Source organism: Rhinopithecus bieti, unplaced genomic scaffold, assembly GCF_001698545.2.
Source record: "Rhinopithecus bieti isolate Rb0 unplaced genomic scaffold, ASM169854v2 scaffold_33652, whole genome shotgun sequence".
Taxonomy (NCBI): domain Eukaryota; kingdom Metazoa; phylum Chordata; class Mammalia; order Primates; family Cercopithecidae; genus Rhinopithecus; species Rhinopithecus bieti.
The window spans coordinates 2,829,171-2,848,580 of record NW_016814761.1 but is presented as its reverse complement, the minus strand read 5'-3'; the positions used below and the strand labels follow the sequence as shown (position 1 = coordinate 2,848,580).

General features: G+C 51.0%; 1 protein-coding gene across 4 annotated transcripts in view; it reads left to right on the top strand.

The window, feature by feature from the left end:
* TMCO4 (transmembrane and coiled-coil domains 4) overlaps positions 1 to 19,410 on the top strand; it is a 136,713-nt gene that overhangs the window by 115,068 nt on the left and 2,235 nt on the right. For all 4 annotated transcript variants that reach the window (XM_017852129.1, XM_017852127.1, XM_017852128.1 and 1 more), the window contains 2 exons: positions 2,428 to 2,545; positions 8,402 to 8,519. In XM_017852129.1, the coding sequence (XP_017707618.1) occupies positions 2,428 to 2,545; positions 8,402 to 8,519 (236 nt within the window). The remainder of the gene's footprint in view (positions 1 to 2,427; positions 2,546 to 8,401; positions 8,520 to 19,410) is intronic.

Here is a 19,410-nt window from a genome sequence, read left to right as displayed (position 1 = left end):
AAAAAAAAAAAAAAAAAGAAAGAAAGAAAAGAAAAGAAAAAGAAAGTAAAGAAAAGAAGGAGGGAGGGAGGAGGGAGGGAAGAGAGAGGGAGGAGGGAGGGAGGAAGGAAAAGGAGGGAAGGAGGGAGGAGAGGAGGAGGGAGGAGAGAGGGAGGAGGGAGGAGAGAGAGAGGAAGGGAAGGAAGGAAGGAAGGAGGGAAGGAAGGAAGGGAGGGAGGAAGGGAGGGAGAGCCACAAGGGGGAGGCAGGGGTCAGGCAGGCCAGTGGGGTGCATGAACTCCCACTGTGCATTCACTGTGCTGAGATTTTTCCCATGTGACTTAATCGTCATAAAGACCCTGTAAGGCCAACATCATCATCCTCTTTTAGGCTTGGAGAAGTTACATGATTTGGTTCAAGTCACATAGCCCGAAAGTGGCTAAGCTGGGATTTGAACCTGATGTCAAAGCCTGTAAACTGATTTTCCTGATAGAGACAGACATTTATTCACGGATTCATTCATTCATTCATTCATTCATTCAAATCTTTATTGAGCACCAAATCTGTAATCAGTGCTATCCTGGGCCCTGCCACACTGCTGTGAATATGGCACTGGGGTACCTGCCCTCACTGAACCTCCGTGTTAGAGGATGAGACAGAGGATAAACAATAATCTGTGGCAAGAAGAAAAATAAAGCAGAGGATGGGATAGAGGCTGGGGGAGGGGTGCATTTGTACCTCTCATTTGTCCAGAGCAGTGTTTCTCCGAGCCTGGTCTACATACCCCTCTGGGAACTACTGGTTTCCATTCTGCAGCAAGATTGAAAAAGCCGCGGTGCTTCTCTATTTCTGTACTTACAGAACAATTGGATTGCACTTTGGTGTTTGTTTGCTTGTTTGTTTTGAGACAAGGTCTGGCTCCATCACCCAGGCTGGTGTGCAGTGGTGTGGTCATAGCGCACTGTGACCTCAAACTCCTGAGCTCAAGCAATCTCCCTGCCTCAGCCTCCCAAGTAGCTGGGACTACAGGTGTGTGCCACCACATCCAACTAATTTTTAATGAATTTATTTATTTAGAGACAGAGTCTCAATCTGTGGCCCAGGCTGAATGCAGTTGCCCAATCTCAGCTCACTGCAACCTCTGCCTCCTGGGCTCAGGCGATTTTCATGCCTCAGCCTCCCAAATAGCTGGGATTACAGGCTTCTGCCACCACACCCAGCTAATTTTTGTATTTTTAGTAGAGGCGGTTTTTTGCCATGCTGGCAAGGCTAGTCTCTAAATCCTGGCCTTAAGTAATCCACTCACCTTGGCTTCCCAAAATGCTGGGATTACAGGCATAAGCCACTGCGCGGGGCCCTGGCTTTTTTTTTTTTTTTGTAAAGACAAGGTGTCACTTTGTTGCCCAGGCTGGTCTTGAACTCCTGGGCTGAAGCAATTCTTATGCCTCAGCTTCCCAAAATGCTGGGATTATCAACGCTAGGTGAGCTGCCGCCCCTAGCCCAGATTGCACTTTGAATAGCCCTGACCTGAAATATTTCCTGAATCATTAGATCGATGCGGCTGACAAGTGCACTCCCTGACCCCAGGACCTACTCGCCCCATCTCCTCTTCACCCCCCTCTTCCCACCAGTCTGCACAGATCCCAGGGAACCTTTTGCAGAGGAAGATATTGGTGTCTCCCACCTGGCATGCAAGATGATGTGGGGCCCATTAGTCTCTTCTAAAGGAAGACATCCATCCATAGTCCACAGCTGGTGTGAACTTCGTAGGTGGTAGAGAGAGACCTGGGTTCCAACTCAGGCTGTGCTGGAACTTATTAGCCATGTGATCTTGCAGATACCTTTGGTTTTCCGTAACTCTAAAATGGGGATAATGAGGCTGGGCACAGTGGCTCTTGCCTGTAATCCCAGTACTTTGGGAGGCCAAGGCAGGTGGATCACCTGAGGTGAGGAGTTTGAGACCAGCCTGGCCAACATGGTGAAACCCCATCTCTACTAAAAATACAAAAAAGTAGCTGGGCGTGGTGGCGTGTGCCTGTAGTCCCAGCTACTCCGGAGGCTGAGGCAGGAGAATCGCTTGAACCGGGAGGTGGAGGTTGCAGTGAGCTGAGATCGTGCCACTGCAGTCTAGCCTAGGCAACAAAGTGAGACTCCATCTCAAAATATATAAATATAGATAAATAAATAAAATGGGGTAATGATCCTTTGAAGGAATAGATTAAGCATATAAGAGGCTTGACTCAGGTTCTGGAACTCGGTAGAAGCTTCCATGCCTATCCATGCATGTGTTTGCATGTTTGCATGTGTGTACATGCACATATGCACATGATTCACGTGTGTGCATGTGTATGTGTGTGACATCCATCTCCTCCACTGCTGTTGGAGAGTCCCTCCCAGCACCCACTGTGACCAGGGACACTGACAGCCTTTTCTGGGGTCTTTTGCCAGATTGCCAAGGGATCATCGAGGATGTCGTCCTGCTGGGTGCACCTGTGGAGGGAGAAGCGAAGCACTGGGAGCCTTTCCGGAAGGTGGTGTCCGGGAGGATCATCAACGGCTACTGCAGGTCTGTCCAAACCTCATGCCAGCGGGGAAGTGGCAGTGCTTACTGAGCACTTAGCATGCCCACGCTCTGTGTTGGGGACACATATTCGAGACCTAATCCCTGTCCTGGAAGATCCCAAGAACTGGCCGGGCACCGGCCCTGTTAGGAGCAGGCCCTGGCCTGGTGATCTGATCTGGGAAGCATCCCCCCAGTGGGATGATGGACAGCAGGGGGATTCTGAGAAGATGTTTGTGTATCAGGCCTGAGAGCAGCAGGGTGACAGGAGAGGCTGGGGCAGCTTGGCCAGGTTGGAGCTGGGGGAAGGGACATGGGCGAGTGGGACACAGACTGAAAAACAAAGAATGGACCACAGGGAGGTCTTTGAATGAGGTCTAAGAGGCGTCTATGTTAGTCTTTGGCGGTGGAAGGAGGGACTGGAGGGGCCTAGGCTGAGCTTTCTGAGTGCTGCCTTGGAGGAAGGGCAGGGTGCTAGAACAGGAGGCTGACGGCATGCAGGAACCTGTACCCAAACAGGGTGACAGACCCTCCAGCCAGAGGAGGGGACCCGTGAAGGCCGGCGGCCACAGGGCTAGAAAGGAAGGAACCCTTGTTTGGGGTTTGAGAAGGAGGACCTGTGGGGTTTCAGCCAAAGCTGTGACTCAGACTTTGGGGCAGGAGGGAGGATGAAACCCAAAACGGAGCCCTCTAAGATTGGCCTGAGAAGACGCCCTGTCCATCCAGCCTCTGGATGAAGCAAAGGTGTTTTCAGAGCAGCCATGTTTAAGGCTCATGATTCGGAAGCACACAGGCCTGGGTTCTAACGCCCACCTTCATTTCTTCATCAGTAAAAGAGGGATACTGGTAGCAACTGCCCTCAGAGTTGTGAGGATGCTTGAAGGATTTACAGAGCTGTACATGTGTGTGTGTTTACATGTATGTACATACACATGTGCACGATTGTCCATGTTCACATGTGTGTATGTGTGTGCATGGTACATACATGCTTTGTGAATGACAGGTAATGTCACCATTTTTTTCATTCATCATCATCAGTCACTTGGGATATTCATTCAGTGAATTCAGTGAGCACCAACCTTGGGCCAGGCTGCATGGTGGGAGGCTGAGGCAGGACAATCGCTTGAACCTGGGAGGTGGAGGTTGCAGTGAGCCGGGATCGCACCACTGTACTCCAGCCTGGGCCACAAGAGCAAGACTCCATCTCAAAAAATAGATATAAAAAAATAAGAAAAAGATAAGGAATGGACAAAGACTTTGATGTGAGGCAGTCCTAGGTTAAAGTCTTGCCTCTGCTGTTTACCTTTTGAGTGGGTTTAGACAAACAACTTCCCTGAATTCAGCATCCCCACCTATAAAATAGGAATAATAGTCCCTCCTGTGTAGAGGTTCTGGGAAGATTAAATGACGTTATAAAGCAGAAGAACTGGCACTTAGTAGGTGCCCAATAAATGATAACAGTTACAATGTTTATTACTTGGCATACTCACATAGCACATGATTTTTTAGTACTTTTTATAAACAGCAAAGGGAAAGAATTAAAATTGCATGTGTGCAGGGGGAACGCAGCAAAATCTTATTAAACCCATCTGTTCTGTTGAGAACCTGAGGCGCATACACTTGGTTTTCAATTATTTTGTGAGACCCTGGGCCATCTCTTTATGGAGAGAAAGGAGGAGGAGGAGGAGAAGGAAGAAGAAAGGGAAGGAGGGAAGGAGAGAGACAGTGTCGATTAAAATAACTGTAGTTCCTTGGTTAAATTAAGCATCAGCCAGGAGTTCAGATTCTTGGTCTCCAAAGGCCTTTTAGTTGCTGTGAACTTAAACGTGGAGGATGAGAGGGAAGGGGATTCAGGCCAACACTACCCAACTACACAAGTTTACTCACGTGTAATTTACATTAATAAAGCTCTTTGTAAACCCACTCCCTTACCTGGGCTATTCACGAACTTTCTGGAAGCTAACTGGCGTGATAGCACTGCCGCCTGTCACATCCCTGAGGAAGTGAAGCTCTAAGAGGGGCAAGTGACTTGCCCAGGGTATGACCCAGGATATGAGCTCAGGCCTGTCTCATCCCCCCGTGAGATGGCTGCATTCTGAGTCCTCAGGAGGGCTCCTTGTAGCCCAGAGACAAGAGGCCACCCTGTGGGCTCTGCCCCAGGTGCCGTGTGAGGAGGGGATGACAGAAGAAGGAGCAGGGAGGACCCCTGCCCACAGATGGCTCGAGGCCTGGTGAGTGAGCCAGGTCTGCCTTCAGCAGGTGGCGGTTGTTCAGCCTGGGGTTTGCACATCAGCATTGCCTGGAGGACCTGAGAGAGAGTGGCAGTGAGTTACCGGTTCAGCTCAGGATACAGGGATGACTAAGGCACAGGCCTGCCCTCAGGGAGCTCTCTGCTTTTCTAGAAAAGGGGAAACACAGGAGGATGTGTGGCAAACATCATAAAAGGAACAGGTACCAGGCACACAAGGGGTGAATGATTAATCATTTCGGATGGAGGACGGGCGCAGTGGCTCGCACCTGTAATTCCCGCACTTTGGGAGGCCGAGGCAGGAGGATCGCTTGAGCCCAGGAAGGAGTTCAAGACCAGCCTGAAAACATGGCAAAACCTGTCTCTACAAAAAAAATACAAAAATTAGCCGGGCATGGTGGTGCACACCTGTAGTCCCAACTACTTGGGAAGCTGAGGTGGGCTGATGGCTTGACCCTAGGAGGCAGAGGCTGCAGTGAGCCAAGATTGTGCTACTGCACTCCAGCCTGGGCAACAGATCAAGACTATGTCTCAAAAAAAAAAAAAGATACAAAAGTTAACCATGCATGGTGGCTCCTGTAGTCCCAGCTACTTGGGAGGCTGAGGTGGGAGGATGGCTTGACCCTAGAAGGCAGAGGCTGCAGTGAGCCAAGATCGTGCCACTGCACTCCAGCCTGGGCAACAGAGCGAGACTATGTCACAAAAACAAAAACAAACAAACAAAAAAAAATACAAAAATTAGCCAGGCATGGTGGTGCACACCTGTAGTCCCATCTACTTGGTAGGCTGAAGTGGGAGGATAGCTTGAGCCCAGGAGGTGGAGGCTGCAATGAGCCAAGATCATGCCACTGCACTCCAGCCTTAACTCCAGCAACAGAGTTAAGACCCTGTCTCAAAACATATATATATATAGTAGTGGGTGGAGAGGCCCAGGGACACTCCCTAGTGGAGGGGATGTCCAAGGTGAATCTTGAAAGGATGGATATAGGAACCCATCAGAGACTGGAAGCACAGACTGAGCTGGAGAGAGGCGGCATAGCACACACAGGTCCAGCACAGGCGCTAATAGTCATGACTGAGGCTCCCTGAGCACCTGTGTGTACATGTCCCGCCTCAGTTAATGCTCCCACCAATGCTGGGAGCTAAGATACCCTGAGGAGGCTGAGGCTCAGAAAGGTCAAGCAATCTGTCCAAGGTCACACAGCTCATAATTGACAAGGCAGGAATTGAACTTGGCTCTGTGTGGTCCAGAGCTGGTGGAGAAGGTCTTGAATGCCAGTGAAGGCCCATGGTTTGCTCAGCACAGTGAGAGGGTTCAGAACCTTCTAATCTGTGTTCCTGCTCTGCCCTTACATGTGTATAAATACATGTAATTCACATTTTAACTAAAATGTTGTCATAATTACAACAGAAATAATTTCGGAGGAATGATACTGTCTTTGGTCATTTACACCCAGCGCTATTGGAAACATTTCCCGACCATCCTCACATCCAGTATTTGATGCACTGGATTCTTATGAATAGTTCAATAAAACACCTTGAATGGATCTCCCTTTTCTCCCTCTAGCCATCCTTTTTTGTTTGTTTGTTTGTTTGTTTGTTTGTTTTTCGGGACAAGGTCTCACTCTGTTGCCCAGGCTGAAGTGCAGTGGCACAACCAGGGCTTACTGCAGCCTCAACTGCCTTGGGCTTAGATGATCCTCCTGCCTCAGCCTCCCAAGTAGCTGGGACCATAGGCACACACCACCACACCCAGCTAATTTTTGTGTGTTTTGTAGAGATGGGGTCTCCCTATGTTGCCTAGGCTGGTCTCAAATGCCTGGGCCCAAGCAATCCCCCCCCCAACCTCCCAAAGTGCTGGGATTACAGGCGTGAGCCACTGCCCCCTGCAACCATCCATTCTTAGTGCTTCTTGGGCCCTCAATATTAAGATCATCATCAGGACCTGAAAGCACTGGTCTCTGGAGAGACTGAAGGAATTTTCTAGATGAGAAAGCCCAGAGGCAATGGAGAGCCATGGTCTGCTCCTGAGGGAGCACAGTGGTCAGATGGGTGTTTTAGGAAGACTCCAGTGGCTCAAGCTAGGTGAGGCCAGGAGCAGGGAGTGGGGTGAGGAGGCTGTTGCATTCACCCGTGGGGCAGGGAGGGAGGATTGCCTACTCTCAGGGCTGGACCACAAGGGACAGGTATTGGAGGGGAGAGGGGAGGAAGAATTGGGAGGACTCTGATACGTTGGCCGTAGGGAAGAGGCACCCAAGACATTGGTTTCTACTTGAAGGACTGGGCAGATGACAGTGAGGAAGGAGTTAGGGATGGATGAGCTCACTTCAGAACACAGCAGGAGAGTCTGTAGAGGACCCCTCAACTCAGGGACTAGTCCTCCTGGGGGTCTTCAGAGTGGTACCCACTCACAAACCCACGTGCTCAGAGACCACAGAGGGTCAGAACTTGGAGGAGCCCAGAGAGCACCACCACACCCTGTGTCCTGGACAGGTGGGGGACTTGCCTGTGGTCACACAGCAGGGCACATAGACAGGGGCCACCAGGACTCCAGCCCCGGCCTCCTATCTCTCAGCCATTCTTACCCCCCTGCAGTGAGGGGGGGGGGGCCTTCTTTAAGATGAACAAGTGTGCAAAAATGACGCCATGCAAACCAGAGTCAGAATTAGTCCACATAGAAGACAGCAGGATGGGCTGAGTTGGCTCCGAGTCTGCGGTGCAGAGGGGAGAACAGAAGCTTGCCTGTGCACAGACTTGCTGGGTGGCAAGGCCCAAGGGCATGGCTCTGGGATGGCCCAGCTGCATCCCAAGACAGTTCAGGGGTTTGCAAGGGAAGGCTGCCTCAGGGGTCCCTCAGACCGCGTCCTCTGTAGACAGTATTCATTGCACCTGAAGCAATGGGCAGCAGACGGTCCGAGGTCATTTCTTCTGGATAGTGTACGGGCAGTGTTTGGCTGGGGCCAGGTTCACAGAGTGGGGTCACAGCACCCCTGAAAGTAGAGGAATGTTCCCGGCGCTGTGACTGCCTGGACAACCACCCTTGCCTCTTCTGCTGCCTGAGGGCAGGGAGAACCTGCAGCCTGGGCTGAGCCTGTCCTGGGAAGGCCAAGCTGGTCCCTCCAGCTCACAGATAGGTCACCTAGACTCCAGAGCTCCCCCCCTCCTCACAGGCAGACCTTCTCTGCCTTTCTTTTTCCAGGGAGCCGTGGACAAGCCACCTTTCCCGAGCTAGGAATAGCTCTCCTGAGCCACATGCTGACTTTTTGAGAACTTTATCCAGATTCCTCATTCATTCCTTCAGCAGATATTCCTCTATTGCATGCTGGACCCTGTTCTTAGCTCTGGAGACCCAGCTGGGAACAAAGCAGACAGCCTTCATAGAGCTACCTGGTGATTGTGCACAGCCCTGTGCACCATGCCTGGCACCCAGGCCAGGCTTCAAAAGCATCAGCTGTGGCTGCTTCATCTTCCATCTCCACCGTGCAATCAGGGGCCCTGTTTTCCCGCAGAGGCTCCAGTCCCACTCGGCTTCCCAGGAGGCAGCCTGGCCCGTCCTGTCCTCGGGTTGTCCAAGGCTGGTGCTAACGTTCACACGCTTCTCTGCCCTCCCACAGAGGAGACTGGCTGCTGAGTTTCGTGTACCGCACATCCTCGGTGCAGCTCCGTGTCGCTGGCCTACAGCCCGTGCTGCTGCAGGACAGGAGGGTGGAGAATGTGGACTTGACCTCTGTGGTGAGTGTTGGCCTGTCCTTCCTGGGGCTTTGCATTTGCTTAGTTGCTCCAGCCCAGCCACCCCTGTCCCCTGAAGTCAGTGGCCCCAACCTGTTCCATGCCACGGGAGAGAGATCATAAGAATTTATTTGGAGCCAGGTGCGGTGGCTCATGCCTGTAATCCCAGCACTTCAGGAAGCCCAGGAGGGCAGATCCCCTGAGCCCAGGAATTCGAGACCAGCCTGGGCAACATATCAAAACCCCATTTCTATAAAAATTTTTTAAATCACCTGGGCATGGTGGTGTGTGCCTGTAGTCCCAGCTTCTCAGGAGGCTGAGGTGGGAGGATCACTTGAGCCTAGGAGATCAAGGCTGCAGTGAGCCATGATCGTGCCATTGTATTGCAACCTGGGCATCAGAGCACAACCCTGTCTCTAAAAAGCAAAAACACACACAGATATACAACTATCAATTAACAGGATTTGAACCTCCAGAACCCTCACTCTTGCTCCTGTATTACTGCTGTTCCCCACTCCTGAGTACCCCCCTGACCCAGGGCTCCCCAACAGCCCCATCTCAGCTCACTAGTCAGGACTGTATGTTTCTGCGAGAAGCAGCTGGAGCAAGCAGAGGACACAGTTAGAGGGCTTTAGGCTAGACCAAAAGCAGAAGCACCTGCCTGCCAGGCTGTGGAAGGATGGGATGCAGAGCAGGACATCTGGAATGTCTTTAAAATGCAGAGCCCAGGGCCCCACTGCCCAAAACTTCTACATCACCTCTAGGGGCAGAGCCATGAGTCCACATTTTAAACATACTCCCTGAGGGTTCCCATGCAGCTAAAACTAGGCTGGGGTGCAGGAGCAGATCGTCAGAAAGAATTCTTGCAGGGAATGGGGTGAGAGGGCGCCTGCTGGGCAGCCACGCAAGCCCAACTTGAATTTATTTTCTTTTTTTTTTCCTTTCTTTTTTTTTTTTTTTTTTTTTTTTTTTTTGAGATGAGGTCTCACTCTGTTGCCCAGACAGGAGTGCAGTGGCATGATCTCGGCTCACTGCAACCTCTGCCTTCTGGGCTCAAGCAATCCTCCCACCTCAGCCTCTCTAGTAGCTGGGAATACAGGCACGCACCACCACACCTAGCTAATTTTTGTATTGTTAGTAGAGACGGGGTTTCACCATGTTGGCCAGGGTGGTCTTGAACTCCTGACCACAGGTGATCCACCCGCCTCAGCCTCTCAAAGTGCTGGGATTATAAGTGTGAATCACCGCACCTGGCCTCTTTTCTTTTTCTTTTCTTTTCTTTTTTTTTTTTTTGAGATGGAGCCTCACTCTGTCACCGAGGCTGGAGTGCAGTGGCACGATTTTGGCTCACTGCAACCTCTGCCTTCTGGGTTCAAGCGATTCTCCTGCCTCAGCCTTCCTAGTAGCTTGGATTACAGGTGCCTGCCAGTACACCTGGCTAATTTTTGTGTTTTTAGTAGAAACAGGGTTTCACCATGTTAGTCAGGCTGATCTTGAACTCCTGACCTCAGGTGATCTGCCTGCATCAGCTTCCCAAAGTGCTGAGATTAGAGGCATGAGTCACCGCATCCAGCCTTTTTTTTTTTTTTTCTTTTTGAGATGGGGTCTTGCTCTGTTGCCCAGGCTGGAGTGCAGTGGTGCAATCACAGCTCACTGCAACCTCTGCCTCCCAGGCTCAGGTGATCCTCCTGCCCCAGCCTCCTGAGTAGCTGGGACCACAGGTGTACACCACCACATCTAGCTAATTTTTTGTATCTTTGGTAGAAACGAGATTTCACCATGTTGTCCAGGCTGGTTTTGAACTCCTGAGCTCAAGCAATCGACCTACCTTGGCCTCCCAGAGTGCTGGGATTACAGGCGTGAGCCACTGCGCCCAAACAGCTTGAGTTTTTTTAGACTTTGAAAGAACCTCGTTCACCTGCCACATGCTATCCTAGGGAGTTAATAGCTTCCTGTGCGGACACTAACTCTACGCCCAGCTCTGCCCTCAGCCTTTTATTTATTTATATTTTTGAGATGGAGTTTCACTCTTGTCTCCCAGGCTGGAGTGCAATGGCGTGATCTTGGCTCACTGCAACCTCTGCCTCTCAGGTTTAAGCGATTCTCCTGCCTCAGCCTCTCTAATAGCTGGGATTACAGGTGCCCCCCCCCCACCACGCCCAGCTAATTTTTTTTTTTTTTTTTGTATTTTTAATAGAGATGAGCTTTCGTCATGTTGGTCAGGTTGTTCTCAAACTCCTGACCTCAGATGATCTGCCCACCTTGGCCTCCCAAAGTGCTGGGATTACAGGCATGAGCCACCGTACCCAGCCTGCCCTAAGCCTTTTACAGACATTACTGTCCCCATTGTGCAGACAAGGTCACTGAGGCTTACAGACGTTCCAGGGTCACACCACTGAAACATGGCAAAGCAGGACTCAAACCTAGGTCTGAAGCCAGTAGTTGTAGCCCTAGCCCAGGTAGATATGAGAAATAGTGGGAGACGTGCCCCACAGGGGGAAGGGCAAAGAGGGGTTGGCAATGGGCAGGAATAAGCTGTAACTACAAGCACAAGCCGACTTCAGCCAGTAAAAACGCTTGCAATGTCAGGGGACCCTGAGAACAAAATCTCTGGTTTCTAGTTATTGTGTTGTTGGCTGCCATTTATTAAGTGCCAAGTGCTTCCCAAGTGTAACCCAGTGTATTAGTCCGTTTCCACACTGCTGATAAAGACATACCCAAGATTGGGTAATTTATAAAGAAAAAGAGGTTTAATGGACACAATTTCACGTGGCTGGGGAGGCCTCACAATCATGGCAGAAGGCAAAAGGCACGTCTTTCATGGTGGCAGGCAAGAGAGAATGAGAACAAAGTGAAAGGGGTTTCCCCTTATAAAACCATCAGCTCTCAGGAGACGTATTCACTACACTGAGAACAGTTTGGGGGAAAACACCCCCAAGATTCAATTATCTCCCACTGGGTCCCTCCCACAACACATGGGATTTATGGGAGTACAATTCAAGATGAGATTTGGGTAGGGGCACAGCTAAACTATATCACCCAGTTTCCACTAATGGTTGTTTGAGCAGCTCCTTCCTGCAGACAGACTAGACTTATTTCTGGGCATCTAAAAATTCCCTGGCTTGAGGGGCACTCTGGCTTCCCCATTCAACATCAGCAGCTGCCTGTTCTGACCACTCTACCACTGTGTCTCAATGGCCGATGAAGCTAGGTCCCAGACCCATCCCTGCCACCACAGTGTGGCTCACACTGGGCTGCATGTGTTTTGAGACTTGACTGAGCCTTTGATAACATGGGGGAATTCTTACACAAAAAAACAAAATCAGAGCTTCACCAGGTGCTGCTGTCCGTGAAGTCTGTCGGCCATGTCCCTGCCCAGAGGTCACCCGGGCCTCTCACCTGGCCTGACACCAGGTCACTGGGGCCAATTCATTCTCACTTATATCTTCACCCCTAAACTCCCAGGGCCCTGAGACACAATTCCTAACCCACCAGAGGATCACAAATGAAGCCACCCTGTGCCTTCCTAACTGGGAGCTTAAGGGACTGGGGTAGAATAAGAGGCATTTCTAGACTCATCCATTTATGAAACTGGTTGCTCCTGGTTAAAGAGTCTTCACAGGGGCCGGGCGCGGTGGCTCACACCTGTAATCCCAGCACTTTGGGAGGCCGAGGCGGACAGATCACCAGGTCAGGAGATCAAGACCATCCTGGCTAACATGGTAAAACCCCATCTCTACTAAAAATACAAAAAATTAGCCAGGCGTGGTGGCGGGCGCCTGTAGTCCCAGCTACTCGGGAGGCTGAGGCAGGAGAATGGCATGAACCCAGGAGGCAGAGCTTGCAGTTAGCTGAGATGGCACCACTGCACTCCAGCCTGGGTGACAGAGTGAGACTCTGTTTCAAAAAAAAAAAAGTCTTCACAGATAGACTTGGCTCACATTCTGTAAACCTCACAACTCCCTAGAGGAGGTATTAAGCATCCCCAGATCACAGATTGGGAAACTGAGACCTGGGAGCATGGAGTCATAGCCAGAGTTGCAGGTCTAGGTTCTGAACCCAGGTTGGAAGCTGTGCTGCCCGCTTCCCTGTGGGAATGAGGTAAGCTGAGTCACAAGGCCAGCAAACCACAGTGACAAGAATTTTCTCTCGGCCCCTTTGCCGCACTTGCAGCAGGGGTGCCCCGTATACTCAGTCTGCCACACTCAGCCCCTTGTGGGAGGAAGCACATGAAGCAAGTGCGGGGTCTGGCTGACCACTCCAAACGCCGACACAGGAGCAAGCTCCATGCAGGGCCTGTGGCCAGACCAGGTGTGTTGCCTCGAGTGGAACATGGCAGCACCCAGGCAGGGGTACCCGTGACCCCGAAGCCTCAGAGGGGGTGTTAGTGTGCTAATTAGCTGTTTTAGTTCCGCCAGCCCAATGGACGGTGGCATGTTCACAGCTCAGCTGGCCCCTGGCCGCATTGCGTGGGGCAGCTGCCCTCCACTGGTGAGGGCAAAAGGCCAGTGTGACAGCCTTTCTGGGTACCCGCGCTTGGTGGATCCCGAGCTCTTGTCCAGCATCCAAGAAGAATGAGGATACGCTGACAATTGAAGAGTGAGCAAGATAGAGAGTTTTATTCAGTGATGAAACAGCTTTCCACAGACAAGGGATGTGGGGGTGGTTCCCCTACCCAAAGGCAGGAAAGCCCCCACAGTGTGGCTGAATCCAGGGCTTCTATGTGCTCAGAATAGGGGAAGGGTGGGCAAACAGGAACAGAAGTTCTCACTCTGGGTGGCGGGTTTCATCTGGGACCAGCAGTCCAGTCAGCCTTCAGGCTGTTTTTTTGGTTTGAAGGTGGGGTTTCACCGGGACCCGCCCTTATCTGCCTAGGCATTTGGCTGCCTCCCATCACTATCAACAGGACTCAGCGATGATGCCTCCTGACCCGTGTCCAGGGCTCTCTGTCCTATTCAAGGTGCCTGCACCCTGAATGGGGTGAAGGGGAGCAGGGACTTTGTGCCTCAGCACCCCAGGAGTCTCCCTTTGCTAGAAGAATCAGAGATAAAAAGCACCTGCTGAAGAAAGTAGCTTTTAATGCTGCAAAGCCCTCACAAGATCTGATTTCTCCTGGGAATGGGATATGGTAGGAAGAGCATAGCCTTTGGCACCAGAGAGGCATGGCTTAGAATCCTGGCTCTGCCACTGGTTTACTGGCTGTATGACCTTGGGCCAGTTACTTAACCTCTCTGTGTCTCAGTGTCCTCATCTAGGAAATGGTAGAAATGCCTAACTTCCAGGGCAGCGCATGTAAGATGCTTGGCGCATAGTAGGCCCTCCTTTAATCCTAGTCCCTCCTGGCCTGCCCCTGCCACCACCCCCAGTTTGTTTGCCTCTGGGACCAGCAGCTTTGGAGACTCCACTCCCTCCTCAGACTGTCTTCGTGGCAGCTTCCCAGTTCCTGCCTAATAATAGCTCTTTATCACATTAGGAACACATCACCAAAAACGGTGCTTTCCTCTTCTGGGTAATTAGAGGTAATTAGCACTGCCTTTGTGCTGGCCTCCTGTTTTCCTTGATAACCAAGGGAGCTTTCATTACTGCTGTCGGGGAAAGTGCTGGCCGCCCTCTGCTCCCAACAGAGACCCACAGGACCTGTCTTCTCCCTGCTGGACCAGCCACACAGCAGGGCCCTTTGTGATCACCCACTGGGCTGGCCCTGTTGCAGGCAGGGCGTATCTCTGGGGTGAATGAAGCTGCCCTCCTACCCCTCAGTCAGTCCTCACAGGGACTGGGTTACAGTGGGTGGGGGATTTGCCACCCCAGGGACCAACTCCTGAGGCTTCTGGGGTGCAGAGAGCTGGCCCACGACAAGACTCTTCATGTCCCAGAGGAAATGCCGGGTGGCCTAGAACTTAGCAAAGCCTTGGCACAAAGTAGATACTCGATAATAACCACAGTAGCCAACAGCTCACATGTTTTATGGGGATAAGTCATTTGATCCTCATAGAGATCCGCAGAGTGGTAGTAACCCATTGTACAGATGTGAAAACAGAGGCTGAAGGCGATGCCACGGCATGTGAGTGGTAGAGCTGGATGAACCTGGGCTCTTCACCACTGCCTCGGTACTGCCTTCTTTCACACATCTCCGTAGCTTCTGGTAGTGACCTCTAACCCTGCACCAAAAGCCTGTCACATGTATTATCTTATCAAAACCACACAGCCAGCCCACGTGGTATAGGTCCCTTTATTAGCCTCATTTTATACATGAGGAAATTGAGGTCCAAGAAGGGAAAGAACATGGGCTTGAAAGGAGTCACTGGGGGAGGCAGAGGTGGGTGATGGCAGCCTCTGTCTGGGTAAGTTGGGGTGTCTGTTGAGGTAGGAAACAGGAAGGGCTGGGCCCCATTTGTACCTGCGAGGATCTGGTCACCACCGAGGCCCCGCGGTGCACGGGGCTGGCTGTGGGGCACAGAGGTGAGGGAGAAGTGGTCTCTGCTTCCCTGCGCTCAGTTGATCAGGGAATGCAACCTCGTGCAAATGTGATGATGACGGGTTATGAGTGCTGTCACAGGGTGTTCACAGAGGCCCCTGCCAGCACGGGAAGCCACGGAAGGCTTCTGCACGCCAGTCACATTCAGCGTGTATCCAGGCGGCTGGTAGATTCAATCGAGAGAGCCTGGGAGATGGTCAGGGGCTGAATCTTCACGCAGTATCGGCCACGCCAGAACTTTCTGGTGCTGAGAAGAGACTCTTTCCCGACCCGCCTCACCCCTCTTCTCTCATCTCTCCAGCTAACTGTAAAACCAGAGCTCTGCCCAGCAGCTGCTCCCCTGGGTCTTTGCAGAGGGGTGGCTCAGGGACTAGGGTTGCCTGAGACCCAGACCAACTTGTAGTCAAGGAGGGCCAGAGCTGTGTGTTCTAGGACAGCACTCAGTGGAATTTCCATCTGGTATCAGCTGCAGCCAGTGGGTACAAACACCTCCCTTCCTGGCCTGTTTCTACCCAGCACTGGCACCAGCGCTCTACAACATTACAAAGGTCTAGGGAGGCAGTTCTTGTTTGTCCTTAGAGAGGCAGTTATCACTTGTCCCTGTGGGTGTGAAGTTGCTGCTGGCTGGAATTCAGACGTGATGGCTGGAGCTTGAGCAGCCATCTTAGGCTCCCAAATGGATCAGCCCAGCTAACTCCCTACCCTCCATCTCCTACTTCTAGAAAACTAAGGTAAGGGAACTCATATTTACAGAGTACCTCCTGGGATACCAGGCACTGTGCTTTGTGGTTTGTATTATTTCTTCCAGCAACTCCTTTAGGTAGGTATCACGAACTCAAATTGCATAATGTCTCTTTAAAAGTGTCTGGGGCAGGGCATGGTGGCTCATGCCTATAGTCCCAGCAATTTAGGAGGCTGAAGCAGGAGGATCGCTTGAGCCCAGGAGTTTGAGACCAGCCTGGACAACATAAGAAGTCCCCATCTCTACATTTAAAATTTAAAAAGCCAGGTGCGGTGGCTCACACCTGTAATCCCAGCACTTTGGGAGGCCAAGGAGGGCGGATCACCTGAGGTTGGGAGTCTGCGACCAGCCTGGCCAACATGGTGAAACGCCGTCTCTACTAAAACTACTAAAATTAGCCGGGCATGGTGGTGCACATCTGTAATCCCAGCTACTTGAGAGGCTGAGGCATGCAAATAGCTTGAACCTGGGAGGCAGAAGTTGCAGTGAGCCAAGATCATGGCACTGCACTCCAGCCTGGGCAACACAGCAAGACTGTCTCAAAAAAATAAAAAAAAAGAAAAAACATGTAAAAAAGGAAAAGTGTTTTGGATCATATAGGAACATAATATCAAAAGCTAGCATTCTCTGAGTTCCCGTGAAGTGCTAGGCCCTTGAACTCCTTATAGCAGTCATTCAAGGTCATGACTCTCATTTTACAGATGAGGAAGCTGTGGTTCAGGAAATGGTGAGGACTGGCCCAGTTACTAGTAAGAGACAGAGCCAAGGCTGGCACCCCAGCTTCTCAGAGAGTCCAAACTTAGGTTCCTTCTCAGGCCCTGCAGCCACTAAATATGCGTCCTGCTGCAGAGGGGCACTGGGTCTGTCTTGACAACCACCCTGAGCCCAGGGCCCTGAAAGCCACTTAGATGTGTGGATATACGTGTGTGTGTTTTCCCTGGAATCTGTTGAAAAGCATTCGTGAGGAAAAGAACGAGAGGTAGGCAGATTCTAGTGGTGAGAAAATAACAAAACTGTACAGGGAATTGTCTTTTCGTGTTTTTGAAAAATCATTTGAATAACGCAGTGTGACTTGTGATTCAAATGGAAACGCAGATGTTACCAGCAGTGTCTTTGTGCTGTTTTCTGAGAGTCTCAGTAACAGCCTCCCTGGTGTTTTTCCTGTCCTTGTTTTTTAAAAGAAAGCCTTCCTCTTCAGCCTTAAAGGAAAGTCCGGTCTCATGCGCATCTTTGGCACTAAAGCAGGTCCCCTCGGCTGACTGGGGAGAACGCAAGGCTCCATCTCAGGGGGCAGATCCAGGCTGAGCAGCTTCTGCAGGCGGCGTCTCAGGCTCAGCACCAGCCTTTGCTGTCCATGCGCTGTGTGTCATTCAACAAACCGCCACCCCTCTCTGGGCTTTGCTGTCCTTCTCTGTAAAGTGAGGATGATTTTTAACCTTCCTTCCTTCCCCAGCTGATTTTGTCTGAAGAGAACAGGCTTTAGAAACAGGCCTGGATGGCCAGGCGTGGTGGCTCACGCCTGTAATCCCAGCACTTTGGGAGGCCAAGGCGGGCGGATCACGAGGTCAGGAGATCAAGACCATCCTGACTAACACAGTGAAACCCTGTCTCTACTAAAAGTACAAAAAAATTAGCTGGGCATGGGGGCGGGCACCTGTAGTCCCAGCTACTCAGGAGGCTGAGACAGGAGAATGGCTTGAACCCAGGAGGCGGAGCTTGCAGTGAGCTGAGATCGCGCCATTGCACTCCAGCCTGGGGAACAGAGCGAGACTCCGTCTCAAAAAAAAAGAAAAGAAAAGAAAAAGGAAGTAAAAGAAAGAAAGAGGCCTGGATTCAAATCCCAGATCTGTCATGTTCTAGCTGTGTGACCTTGGGTAAGTCACTTTACCTCCCTGTGGCTCAATTTCATCTACAATGAGCCGCCCACACCTAGCAAAGGAGTATATCCAGTAAGCTTATTTGCTGCAATGTAAGGACCTACTATGTGTCAGGCATTGTCCATTATTACGGCTAGGCATCAGGCATTTAAATCACACCCCTACTTGACACTCACCAACACATCCCAACACAAAAATGGGATGGACATATGACTCTGACGAAGGGGGTGGCCACTTTGTCTTAGTTAAGATGCTGGTTCTTGGCCTTTGTCTTAGTTAAGATGCTGGCCCATATAACAGAGGCCCTGCTAATGTTTTGTGGTTTTTGTTTGTTTGTTTGTTTGTTTGTTTCTGGAGACAGGGTCTTGCTCTGTCGTCCAAACTGGAGTGCAGCAGCACAATCAGGGCTCACTGCAGCCTCAACCTCCCAGGCTCAAGCGATCCTCCCACCCCAGCCTACCTAGTCACTGGAATTACAGGCACACGCCACCACGCCAGCTAATTTTTGAATTTTTCTGTAGAGACAGGGTTTCCCCATCTTGCCCAGGCTGGTCTCAAACTCCTGGGCTCAGGTGATTCTCCCACCTTGGCCTCACAAAGTGGGGATTATAGGGGTGAGCCACCGTGCCTGGCCTAATTGTCTTAAATACACAAGGGTTGATTCCGTCACATAAAAGAAATCAGAATAGGCCAGTTAGGGCTGATGTGCCACTCCACAGTCTTCAGGGACCAGATTTCCCTCATGCTGCTTGTTCTGCCTTCCTTTGTGGGCTGACTCATGGCCCAGGATGGCTGCTCAAGCTCTGGCCATCTCGTCTGAATTCCAGCCAGCAGGAAAGAGGACATGAGGGAAGAAGAGCACTCCTCCTCTTAAAGAGAATTCCAAGGAATACCGCATCACACTATTGCTTCAACTCATGGGCCAAAACTAGTCACAGTGCTATTCTTAGCTTCAAGGAAGCCTTGGGAGTGTGCCCAGCTATAAATTTGAGTCCTTGTGACTAAAGAAGAAACAGGAGACTAAGTTGTAGCCAGCACCTTGCAGTCTATGCCGTAGCTTTCTTTCCAATTTGGGGAATTTTCCAGGGAAAATCCTCACAGCCAACCTCTGGTGAAACTACCCTGTGTTCCCCTTTTTACAGCAGAGGAAATTGAGAGCCAGAAGGGTAGAGGGGCCTGACCAAGGTGTCACAGCTAGTGAGCAGCAGAGCCCTTCTGGGGTAGCCTAGAGCTGCAGGCATCGGCTGGGCACAGTGGCTCAGGCCTGTGATCCCAGCACTTTGGGAGGCTGAGGCAGCAGGATTTCTTGAGGCCAAGAGTTCAAGACCTGGGCAACATAGGAGACCCCATCTCTACAAAACATTTAAAAATTAGCCAGGCATGGTAGCATGCATATGTAATCCCAGCTACTCAGGAGGCTGAGGTGGGAGGATCACTAGAGCCCAGGAGGTCAAAGCTGCAGTGAGCTATGGTTGTACCACTGTACTCCAGCCTGGAGGAGAGAGAGAACCCATCTCTCTCTCTCTCTGTCTTTCTCTTAATTTTTCTTTTTTCTCATGCTATTTTGACAAAAAGCCCATCCCTAAAAAAAAAAAAAAAAAAAAAAAAAAAAAAAAAAAAACTGCTGGACACAGTGTCTCACGCCTGTAATCCCAACACTTTGGGAGGCTAAGGCCGGTGGATCGCTTGAGGCCCGGAGTTCGAGACCAGCCTGGCCAACATGGCAAAACCCCTTCTCTACCAAACATACAAAAAATTACTGGCATGGTGGCACACTCCTATAATCCCAGCTACTCAGGA